The sequence below is a fragment of the Cynocephalus volans genome, chromosome 3 (genome assembly GCF_027409185.1).
Source record: "Cynocephalus volans isolate mCynVol1 chromosome 3, mCynVol1.pri, whole genome shotgun sequence".
Lineage (NCBI taxonomy): Eukaryota > Metazoa > Chordata > Mammalia > Dermoptera > Cynocephalidae > Cynocephalus > Cynocephalus volans.
The window spans coordinates 172,745,018-172,757,452 of record NC_084462.1 but is presented as its reverse complement, the minus strand read 5'-3'; the positions used below and the strand labels follow the sequence as shown (position 1 = coordinate 172,757,452).

The window sequence follows — 12,435 nt, the reverse complement described above, 5'->3', positions numbered from 1 at the left end:
TAACTGATCAATTTCATTAATGACTTTTCCTAGGTTCTAATGTAAATACAGCATACAACTTACCATGTTTCACTCTTTACATTGGCTGTTTGAAATTTTAGAGTTAAGCCTGTGGTCCATCAATAGCAAATATACAAGACCGCATTACTTGTATTTTATCCAGTAACCTCACTTCTGGCTCCAACTAAATTTTTTATTTTTATTTCCATCTTTTTTTCTTTATCCTGTTCTCTTCCTATTTTAAGTTTATTTTATCTTACTATATGGCTTCTATACAGCTGTCTTAAATTATTTATAGGAACAAGACAGAGATGAATAAATAAAAGTAATAATATAGGGATACAGAGTGACTACTACCTCCTTTGAGACAGGAAAAACAAGCATGGAAACTTGTGTTGGCAGAAGAAACTCCACAAGGGATTTAATTATTGGTGAAGAACCCTTGAAGCACAATCTATGAAATGGCAACGTACTCCTCATTTCTTTGTACTTTATTTAAATCTTACAGCAATCTAGGCTGCTCTCCAAGCTTTCTTTTTCTTTTTTACTTTCTAAGAAGAAACGCGAAGCTCCTGAAAATAATCTGAGAGAACCGACAAATCCCAAGTCCCATAAACATAAAGCATCCAGTATTGACCAGGACAGTGAAAACAAGGCTAATGAACAAAGATCCTCCATAAATCAAGCCCAAGTATGACAATATTTTACCTGCAATCAAAGCAACGTACGAAGGAAAAGCACATATGCCGAGTGAATTATTTAACTTTTCACTACATTTCTGACCCAGATGGTAACCTTTTATCATTTTTTTCTAGTACAAATACAAAGAAATAGGAAATGTCTCAATGGCTTTGTGTCTTCAGAGCATTAAAACTGTTGCACATTTTTTAGCATAAAATTCATACAGCCAATGCAAAAAAAATTAAGCTTGAACATAATTTACCTGAAAGTATTTTTTGCAATATTTAAAATCTATTATTACTTTTAATTACCAAATTAGATTGACATGCAAGTCAAGAACACAAGAATTTGCTAAAACTACTTCTGGTTAAAAATAAGTAGGTGAAGAGGTGGGAAAGCAGGAAGGGATGGGGGTTAGCAAGAAACTGGTTAATGGGCACAAAAAATGATTATTTTTTGTAAAGATGAATATGCTAATTGTCCTGATTTGATCATCAGATATTGTACACAAGTCCTGATAGTCAACTCTGTACCCACAAATATGTATAATCTATTATATTTCAATAAAAAAAATTAGTTGAAAACATTATACTTTGGCAAAACACTTGCACTGAGTTTTTATAATCATTTGAGTGATCAGAAACTGAATATTATTCTTATTTTGTGCTGCTTAAGCTACTTTCTATAATCTAAGTATCTGAAACTTCACTAAAAGTAAGAAACCGTCAGAGTAAATCTACTTTAAAGGAAGCCAAGAAAAATCACTGTTGGGATGTGCTTCTGACCTTGCTTACAGCCTCAAACTCTTTTGGGTATAATTGGTTAGGACCTGGGCTTGTTCACAATGATGGGTCACAGTAGCAGTGTGTGTGAAGGGCCAGGGAGACAGAAGTTGTACAAATATGAAGAGGATATTCCTGGTGGTTTGATCATAGCCTGTCTCTCTCCCCCTGCCGTACCTTAGATGGACGAATAATAGAATACAAATGAATTTCTTGGTGCACATATGAATGACAGTGAATTTGAGAGGTGTATAAATGATTACCTGTAGGTAGTCAGACTGGATAGCAGTAAGCAGATGGTCTTTGCTGAGTTCATAAAAAACATCCGAAGTCATGACCTGGGAAAATTCCTCACAGAGGAAATGTAAAGCTTGTCGGTGCACCCATTTAGAGCCATATGGATGAGAGCTCCACTTGAGGATGGCAATTAAGGTATCTAATGAGATGCTCTCAGCAATGATATCCTCACAGCCTAAAAGAGAAGGCAAATACTTCTTGAGATTAATCATAAATATTACTTATTGAACACTAGTGTGCTAGGCACTATAATTAAAAGTAGTAATAGTAAAAAAGAACTCAAGGAGATAAACAAAAATCTCGTGGAAATCACCAAGACTTGGTGAGATGAATAACAATAGACTATGACATTTATAGGAAATCTGCTGCCTTCTGGAGAAAGATCTATGGAAAAAGGCAGAGAATCTTCCCAATTGTTCAAGGAAATAAACATCTATGTGTAAAAGACAGTATAGTGGAGAGCACTGGATCAAAGGGGAAAGAAGAGTGGTAGAAATGATAGCGTTGTCGGGGCTGGCCTGTGGCTCACTTGGGAGAGTGTGGTGCTGATAACACCAAGGCCATGGGTTCGGATCCTACATAGGGATGGGCCGGTTGGCTCACTGGCTGAGTGTGGTGCTGACAACACCAAGCTAAGGGTTGAGATCCCCTTACCGGTCATCTTAAAAAAAAAGAAAAGAAAGAAATGATAGCACTGTGGAAATTGGTGAGAGGAAGGTCATGGATGATGCTTGAGTGACGAGAAAATCCACACCTGAGAAGATGATAGGTAGGACAATGAAGACATCTGTTCTTTGTATCATCCCAATAAAAACATAACACCCTGCACTGTCAATAGTTTAATCCCTGAGAAAACAGACAAAATATAAAAGTTTTATGCTCATCTGGCTTAATTCTGGTCAACTTAAAAGGAAATTCTGGTTTAAGTAGAAAGGACCAGGATTCTGGAGAAAGCAACTATAGCATTTTAAGAGCTCGAAGAAGAAAAGAAGAAAATATGAGGATAGCTATTCTCCTTAGGAAAGATCATTTCAAAATATAAAGATAAAATATAAGTAAAATCTGAGTGACAAATATTGTGGAAGGGGAAATGGGTAATGTTGGAGAGAAATTCTTCATTAAGTTTACTATAAAATAGAAAAAAATCCTGATAATGTGAAAAAATAAGAGGTATTTAAACACCACTATCACTACCAACAAAAATATGGCTCTAGAGACCACCCTCGAATGAATTCAGAGCTTTAAAAGATATAGAAGAAAAAGCTTCAAGGAACTCCAGAGACTTCCAAAGTCCAAAGTTATTTGTGAAACCATGAAAAGTGGAAAGAGAAAGGGTATGAATCCCATGTTCAGGTGACAGATCTCTAGAAGCCAATATGGAGTCTACAAAAAGTAATGGCTCATTATTCCCCTTTCTGATATGGTACCAGATGAGAAATATCATAGATAATTGTGTAACTTGATTTCCACAAAGCGTTTAACAAAACATTTCATGATGTTGCTAGATTGTTAACACCTCAAGACAGGGATTGCTGTCTTCAGCGTATCTCTAGCACCTTCTAGCACATGGTAGGTGCTGAATAAAAATGTGTTGAATGCACAAATGAGATCTTTGCAGATAAGGTGAAGAGATAGGAGATGGATGACAGAATGTAGTTAACAGAACTGTCTGTAAGGAGCACTCATTAACTTGGGGGTGGGGTGGGTGGAATGAGGAGTCTGTTCTTGCCATGTTTATCAAGAATGTGGATGAAGATGTAGAAAGTATGCTTCAAAATCCCAAGATGACCTAAAACTGGGAACCACAGTTCACACACTGTATTGTAGAATTGTAATCGACTAAAAAGACTGGTCAAAGTGAAGTTGAAATATAACTAAAATTAGAAAGTTCTACACTTAGATTAATGAAAATCAACTGCACAGTAGACACAAGGCAGAGCTAACTACCACCAATGTAAAATAACACCAGGGTATTTTAACTGAATGAATACTAAATGAGGCACTATTGTCACAAAGGTGAAGCAATCTCAGGCTTTGAAGGTACAGCATCAAGTGCTAATCAAGGGACGGATGCTGCACTGCTCTCCTGTGGGGCACTGTGCTGCTCTGGGCCCCGTGTTTTAGATGGGCACTGACCAAACTGCAGGATTCTCAGAAGAGGGCAAGAGAATACAGAGGCTGAAACCAGTTACAGGAGAAAGCTCCGAGCAAATGATATCATTTGGCTTATGTAAGAAGCCTGAGGAGAAACATTAAGTGCTGTCTTTAAATGTCTGATGGGCCTTCATGAGGCAGAGGAGGCATAACTGACTTCTGTTGTTTCAAGGGCAGGTCCTAGGAAACAAATGGATGTTAAAAGAAGGGAGATTCTGGCTCAATAATAAGAAATTTCTAACAATTACAATTTCTCTCCTCTCCTCCCCTCAAAAAAAGGATCCCTTTAGAAAAGTGTAGGAGCAGAGGCTGGCTCATTGCATCAGGCATAGAGTAAAATGAACTCTTACACTGGAAAGAGAACTAACGTCAGAAGACATCAAAGCTGCTTCTACCACAAAAGTATAATCCTTTTCAGAAAAATGGTAATGAACAAACATTTATTTAAACAAAATTTGACTAATTTATTTAGTCTAAACATTATTTAAATTTGACTAATTTAATCTAAACATTAAAATGACACATCCTTATAAGGAACACTGTGACCACCACAGTGAGAGCCACGTGTAGGTGATGCCCAAAGGCACGAATATGTGCTGCCGAGAATTGAAAAAGATGTAAAAGTTCTGAACAGTCTTCATGATTTTATGGTTAGCCTTGAATGCCAAGCTGCGGAGGACAGACCTCATCCAGGAGCCAGTGGAGGACTTCTGTTGTTCTGTTGTTTTAAAGTAGGCACTGGAATAGGATTGAGTAGGGTGACTTAATCTGATAGGAAAGGCAATCTCATAGATGTGTTTGGGATTGAAGCAGAGGAAATCTGGGAATGAGGCAGGGGAGATCAGAGAAAAGTTGGTTATTTAAAAAGGTGTGACACACACAATCCCTATTAAACCAGGATATTGGCAGAAGAAAGATAATTAAGATAACTTGATTATATATTTAAACTTCTGAGGTTTACAAAGAAGCAAGATATGGTAGAAAAAAGATATCAGCTTTGTAATCAGACAGACTGGACTTGAAATCCCAGCTCTGCCACTCAGTAGCAAAAGTCACCTTGGGCAAATGACTTAACTCTTTGAGCCTGAAATTCCCTCATCTGTAAAATTGGGACTACGTATTCTAACCCACAAGGTTGTTATGAGATTTAAATAAGACCATACACTTGACATTTTTCATCTGCACAAAGATCTGGAGTACCTATGTGCACAGCACTGTGAATGCACAGCTCTTATTACTGCCTGCTTTCCTGGTGACGTCATCTGCTCCCATGGCCTTCATTCCCATTGCATCCCAACAACTTTCCAGTCTATAGCTCCAACCCAGATCTCTCTCGACTCCCAAAGTCACTCACTTCCACTGGCCAGTTTCACATGGATATTTCACAGATACTTAAATGCAAATGTCAATTTGTTTCCTCTGGGAAATCTAGTCCTCTTTTTAATCTTAATCTTAGGGAAGAAAATCACATCTACCCTGTCACCAAAGCCAGAGATCTGAGTACTATTATTAATTCCTTTTCCTGAAACCCGTATGTATTCTATCACCAAATCTTGATTCTTCTTTTAAACTCATCCTTCCACAGACTCTCCACTGAATTTCTACCATTTCCACTTCAGAATTTGATACTTTCTCCCTGTATTATTGAAATAGTCTAAAAAAATTCCCTTCTAATCTGTACTCTAAATCTTTTAAAATGTAAATTACATATGCCTCTGTAACAAATTATTCAATAGCTTGCAAGTGACTTCAAGACAAAATCCAAACTACATCTCTTGATGATCTGGCCTCTGCCTATTCTCCAGCCCCAGCCCTGCTCATATCCTACACTCTAAGTCATTCTGCATCACTTAACAATTTCCTAGAATTTCGTCAAACTCTCTCACCTCCAGACCTTTACATTTGTTGTTCCATTTTTTGAAATGCTCCTACCTCTCCTTCTTAACTCCTCCATACCCTTTAAGACTAGGCTTAGATGCTGCCTCTTTAAAGAGCCTTCCTTGATCCCGTTCCCCAAAGCCTAGGTCAGGTGTTCCTTCTACCTAAAGTTTCTCTGATGCCCTGTGTTTCTCTCTAGAACAGTACTAAACTCTTATAACACAGTATCTTTCTTATATATTTGTCTGACTCCTCCACCAGACTGAGAGTTCCTTGGAGCAGAGGCCCTACATTGTCTCTGATTCTATAGTGCCTGACACCCAGTAGATAACTAATTAAAAACAGTAATAATAGTTAACAGTTTGAAACCTTATTATGTATATGTACCAAGCTCTGTGCTATGAGCTTACTTAGAATATTTAATTCTATCACTTCTAGGAAGGTGGTATTATTATTATTATTATTATTTCCATTTTACAGATGAGAAAACTAAAACTCACAAAGATGAAGTAGCTTGCCCAAGGTCATACAGCTAGGAAGGAGACAAGTTAAACATATCCTTTCCTTCCCTCCTAAAAATCCCCTCGCCCCCTTTTTATGCTTCTAATCTTAGATCTTCTACTAATCAATGCTCATTAGAACTTACTCACTTAGAAACTCTTCTCTCATGAGGGCCGAGCCTGTGGCGCACTCGGGAGAGTGCAGCGCTGGGAGCGCGGCGATGCTCCCGCAGCGGGTTCGGATCCTATATGGGAATGGCCGGTGCACTCACTGGCTGAGTGCAGGTCACGAAAAAAAAAAAAGAAACTCTTCTCTCATGAAAAGCACCTTATAAATACACCAAACATGGTGATATTATCAAAAATGTAAAAGACAATTAGGCAAAAACTGCAATGATAGAAAGTATATTTTTGAAGAGATTTACCTTATATTGTCATTAGTATTTTCACATTATGGTAAAGGATTTCAATTAGTGATAATATGCCTTGTGTCATGTTGGGCCCATTTTTAGGAGCAAACATTATCTGTGAGCCACATGGTGCCTATGGGTGGAGGATGAAGATGGCGCCTGCGGGAAGTAGGGGAGGCGTAACCCAAGATAGCTCCAAAAGGTTTTTATTGGTCCTCCAGTATTTCTGCACTCGTGAACCCTGTGTGATCATTATGCTCAACATGTTAGTACAAAATGCATGCCCGCGTGATCCTTTGGTTAGTTCATGGAAAGCCCCTACTTGCTTGCTTATATAAATTGCAGTGTAACGGCAATAAAGTGGAACTGCACTGACAGAACCCCTGCCGCATCCGAGTGTCTCTTTCACGGGCCTGGGTTGGAGAGCAGCAGGCTCACTTTTCCCTGAGATCCCTCAGTCCCAACACTGGGGGTAATCCTGTCGGCTCCTTCTCCTTCTGGGTCTGAGGGAGGACCCCAGGCGCGCCTCCGCAGTGTCAAGGATATCAATATTGGAATGAAAATGTAATTAGAGCAGCAAGGCCAAAGGGATGCTGGCAGGGACAGGCCAGAAAGCACGATGTCAAGAGGCTTCATACAGTGCTACAGCCTTGGTAAACCTTGGACTAGTCTTGTAGGTGCAAAAAGCACACTCAGATATGGTCAGATTCTTGGTGACAAAGTGATCCTAACACAAATACCCCAAGACCAATGCATAGATCAGAATGTCCTTTTACATGCAGTACAGGCGTTTGGGTCTAGTGAGCAGAGTGTCATATTCTTTCTCAGCACTTCTCAAACTATCTTAGGTCAAGGAACAGTTTTTTGTTTGTTTCTTTCTTTTTAAATTTCCAATCTGTCATGGACCAATACTTCAGTAAAATTCAGCAAAAATGCTGCTTGAATACTGTGGCAATTGAGAGGAAACATTTAGAAACTTTTCTAGCAATCTCCATACTTCTCTCACTGTAGACACACTTTGAATAGCACTGCTCTGTTCAGAGTCCCTTCCTCTTTCGGGAACCGGGCTTGCCCTCTTGCCTTCTGCCATGTGAGGAACACACTGTGGCTAACTTGGTCCCAGGAGGAGAATGAGCAGCACTGGGAAGACAGCCACGCTGCTGACCTACAATGGCAACCAGAGCGGCCCCAGCTGACCTGGAAACTTGTGAGAAATAAATAGTCCTTGTTATATGCCACTAAGGTTCTCAGGTTTTGTTATGCAGCAATTGTTGGCTAATAAATCATATAACTTTTTGGATGAACTCAAAAGTTTTTATTAATTTTCTTGTAATACAAAAACTACCTATAGACAAGGCATTTAATGAATAAAAGGCACCAGTGCGTTCTGCTCAGGTAGAAGATTTTCAGCAATGCTGTTGAGGATGGCAGACGGTATGAAATCAACTTCTTAAAATTCCTTTCGCTTGTGTTGTAGCCACACTTTACAGATCCATCTCCTACTTGTTTAATCCTTTTTTCTATTCTTTCACCAGAATATTTGCATTCTAATCCCTAACGCAGGTAAAAATGCCTTTTCAAAAATCTGAGCTACACAACCAATACGAACGAATAATCAGGCTGAGATACAAAGAAATGAAACAAACTACTTTGAAATTTAGTAATACAAATGACTGCTACTGCTGCATGTTAAATAAGATCACTTTCTAGGGCCGGTCCGTGGCTCACTTGGGAGAGTGTGGTGCTGCTAACACCAAGGCCACAGGTTCGGATCCCTATATAGGGATGGTCAGTTAGCTCACTTGGAGAGCGTGGTGCTGACAATACAAAGTCAAGGGTTAAGATCCCCTTACCGGTCACCTTTAAAAAAAAAAAAAAAAAAAAAAAAAAACCGAGATCACTTTCTGTTTCTATTATTAAAATTTTTGTTTTTCTCCTCTTCATGTTCATTCCTCTGTTAACTAAAATAAGCCCAACATTTACAGCTTTCCTGAATACACTTTCAGAATCTGTCTTTATCCCTCCCCTTGTACTCTTCGTAATTCCTAGGTGTGCCCTCCTACTTGTTTCACCAGTACCACTGGGAAACCTTTTCACTGGCTCATGTCCATCGGGAAATGTATAAGCAGCTTCCAGATTCAGAGTTTCATACTGGAATTGGGGTGGAAAGAAGAAAAAGCAACAGGCAAGGGGAAGGAAAGAAAGGCGCTGTAGAGGGAGATTATAGCTTGCCATGCAACAGAAAACAGTACCACAAGTTTAGAGCAAGGCTGGCTTTAGACTTGGCATGGTAAATCTTCAGTGGCACCAGTCAGAAATAAGACTTAAAGTGCAAATGGCTTAAGAGAAGTGTTGCTTCAGTACTTTCCTACTAGCCTGTACATGACTAATTCTGAATCCTGAGGATAGGAATTATGAAACAAGAGGGGAGTGAGGGTGCTGGGAAGTAGTAGAAAGAGCACGGGCTTTGAATTCCAGTACTTGCATCACTAATTTTGACTCTCTCACTTACTAACACACACCCTCAGTGAGTCTCATTACCTCATACGTAGGCTGATATAATCCATCAGAATTCTGAGGATTACGCTGAATACTGGGGAGCCAATGTGCCTATATACTACCCTTTTTCTAGGCTAGAAATCTTAAATTTCTACCGTGCCTACACGTCCTCCTTTGACCTCGATATCTAAGCAGTTCATGTGTCCTACTACTGACTCTTTGTTAAATACTCTTCGTCAGTCTCTTCATTTTCCATTCTCACTGACACCACCTTTGCTCAAACCCTCAGCACCTCACGTATCAATTACTGAAAAGCTTCCTACTGTCTCCCTCCCTCCAGTATTTCAATCCACACTGAGTATACTGTTGAAAGGTTTAAGTTTTCTAAAACACATCATCCCTACATCTCTCTCTCTTTTATTTATTTTTAATTTTTATTTTCTTGACAGCTGACCGGTATGGAGATTCGAACATCTGAACTAACTGGCCAGCCCGATCTCTCTCTTTTAAAAAGGCAACCAAGAACTACAGATCCAAGGCAGAAAATGAGAGTCAGACATATGGGCTAGAAAACAAGTCAATCTGTACCTCAGTGTTTTATTTTTACTTTACTTCTTTTTATTGGTTATGAATATTCATGAGATACAAAGCTGATTGTCACCACTTGTGCCCAAGATGCGATGGCCAGATCCATACTAGCAGCATGCCCACTACCACAAATTGCGATTATACCCCATGTCCCCCACCCAATTATCCCTGACCTCTCTCCCCATCCCCCTTTCCCCCACTCCACTTTGTATCCCTAGGTGTGCTCTCTCCCTTTTTAAGTCCAACACACTACTGTGGTCTTTCTTTCCTTCCTTCTTTCTCTTAGCTCCCACATATGAGTGAGTACATGTGGCATTTATCCCTCTGTGCTTTGCTTGTTTCACTCAGCGTAAGTTTCTCCAAGCTCATCCATGTTGTTGCAAATAAGAGAATTTCATTCTTTTTTATGGCATAGTAGTATTCCATGGTGTATATATACCAGTTTCCTTTTCCAATCATCCATCGATGGACATTTAGGTTGGTTCCATCTCTTGGCTACTGTAAATAGAGCTGTGATGAACATGGGAGTGCAGGTATCCCTTAGACATGATGATTTTCATTCCTTTGGGTATATACCCAGAAGTGGGATTGATGGATCGTATGGAAGATCTGTAGTTGTCTGAGAAACCTCTGTATTGTTTTCCATAGTGGTTGTACTAATTTACAGTCCCACCAACAGTGTAGGAGCATTCCCTTCTCTCCACAGCCTTGCCAGCATTTGTTATTCTCTGTCCTTTTGATTATAGCTAGTCTAAAGGCATGATTATAGACAGTCTCAGTATGGTTTTAATTTTCATTTCCCTGATGACTAGTGATGTTGAGCATTTTTTCCTGTATCTGTTGGCCATTTGTATGCCTTCCTTTGAAAAATGTCTATTCAGCTCCTTTGCCCATTTTTTAATTGGTTTTTTTTTACTGTATAATTGCTTGAGTTCCTTATATATTAAGGTTATTAATCCCTTGTCGGATGCATAGTTAGCAAAAATTTCCTCCCACTCTGTAGGCTGTTGGTTCACTCTGTTGATTGTTTCCTTTGCTCTGCAGAAGCTTTTTAGTTTGATATAGTCCCATTTGTTTATTTTTTTCTTTTGTTGCCTGTGCTTTTGGGCTCATGTTCATAAAGTCTGTGCCTAGACTACTTCCTGAAGTGTTTCACCTATATTTTCCTTTAGTAATTTTAGTTTCAGGTCTTAAGTCTTTAATCCATTTTGAATCGATTTTAGTATACGGTGAGAGAGGCATCTCTAGTTTCATTCTTCTGCATATGGATATCCAATTTCCCCAGCACCACTTCTTGAAGATGCAGTCTTTTCCCCAATGTAGGTTTTTGTTGCCTTTGTCAAATATCAGATGGCTGTAAGCCTGAGGGGTAGTTTCTGGACTCTATTCTGCTCCACTGGTCTGAGTGTCTATTTTCATGCCAGTACCATGTCCTTTTGGTTACTATAGCTTTGCAGTATAATTTGAAGTCAGGTAGTGTTATGCCTCTGGCTTTATTTTTTTTGCTCAGGATTACTTTGGCTATTCGGGGTCTTTTGTTGTTCCATATGAATGTTAAGATGTTTTTTTCCATTTCTGTGAAGAAGGTCATTGGTATTTTGATGGGGATTGCATTGAATCTGTAGATCCCTTTGGGTAGTATAGACAATGTTCATTATTCCAATCCAAGAGCATGGTATGTCTTTCCATCTTTTTGTGTCTTCTTTAATTTCTTTCAACAGTGGTTTTTAGTTCTCATTGTAGAGATCTTTCACCTCCTTGGTTATTTTTTTATTATTATTTTTATTTTTATTTTTTGTCTTTTTTGTGACCGGCACTCAGCGAGTGAGTACACCGGCCATTCCTATATAGGATCCGAACCCGTGGCGGGAGCGGCGCCGTGCTCCCAGTGCAGCACTCTCCCGAGTGCGCCACGGGCTTGGCCCTCACCTCCTTGGTTAAATTGATTCCTAGGTATTTTATTTTTTTCGTGATTGTTGTAAATGGGCTTACTTTCTTTTTTTTTTTTTTTTTGTCTTTTTCGTGACAGGCACTCAGCCAGTGAGTGCACCGGCCATTCCTATATAGGATCCGAACCTGCGGCGGGAGCGTTGCCACGCTCCTAGCGCCGCACTCTCCCAAGTGCACCACTGGCTTGGCCCGGGCTTACTTTCTTGATTTCTCTTTCTGTTAGTTCATTATTGGAGAATATAAATGCAACTGATTTGGGGGCATTTATTTTGTATCCTGCAACGTTACTGAAATTATTAACCAGCTCTAGGGGTTTTTTGATAGTCTTTAAGTTTTTCTATATATAGTATCACATCATCTGCAAGGAGGCACAGTTTAACTACATCTTTTCCAATCTGGAACCTCAGTGTTTTAAATTACCACTTCTGTACTGCTCTTCCTCCTTCCCAGTCCTTTCCCCACTCCTGTTCAGGGGGTTACTTACCAAATAAAAAACCTACACACAAGCCTTTATTTTGGGCTGTGCTTTCAGCAGAGATGTGGGGAATGGGAAGAGACATCTAGACAAAGATAGCTAGTGACAGAAATTGCTCTAGGAAACAAGATTCTTAAATGAAATTCTAGAACTAGATCATTCATTGCTCAGAGGATAAAGAGGATACCCCTCCCCCATTCCTACTGGTAAGTGGGGGTTGT

General features: G+C 39.4%; 1 protein-coding gene across 3 annotated transcripts in view; it reads right to left on the bottom strand.

Moving 5' to 3' along the window:
• The window catches only part of BTBD7 (BTB domain containing 7), an 86,855-nt gene that overhangs the window by 16,510 nt on the left and 57,910 nt on the right, over positions 1-12,435 (bottom strand). For 2 of the 3 annotated variants that reach the window (XM_063089863.1, XM_063089864.1), the window contains exon 4: positions 1,727-1,935. The exons of the other annotated variant lie outside the window; for it this stretch is intronic. In XM_063089863.1, coding sequence (XP_062945933.1) covers positions 1,727-1,935 — 209 coding nt within the window. The remainder of the gene's footprint in view (positions 1-1,726; positions 1,936-12,435) is intronic. 3 annotated transcript variants of the gene reach the window in all.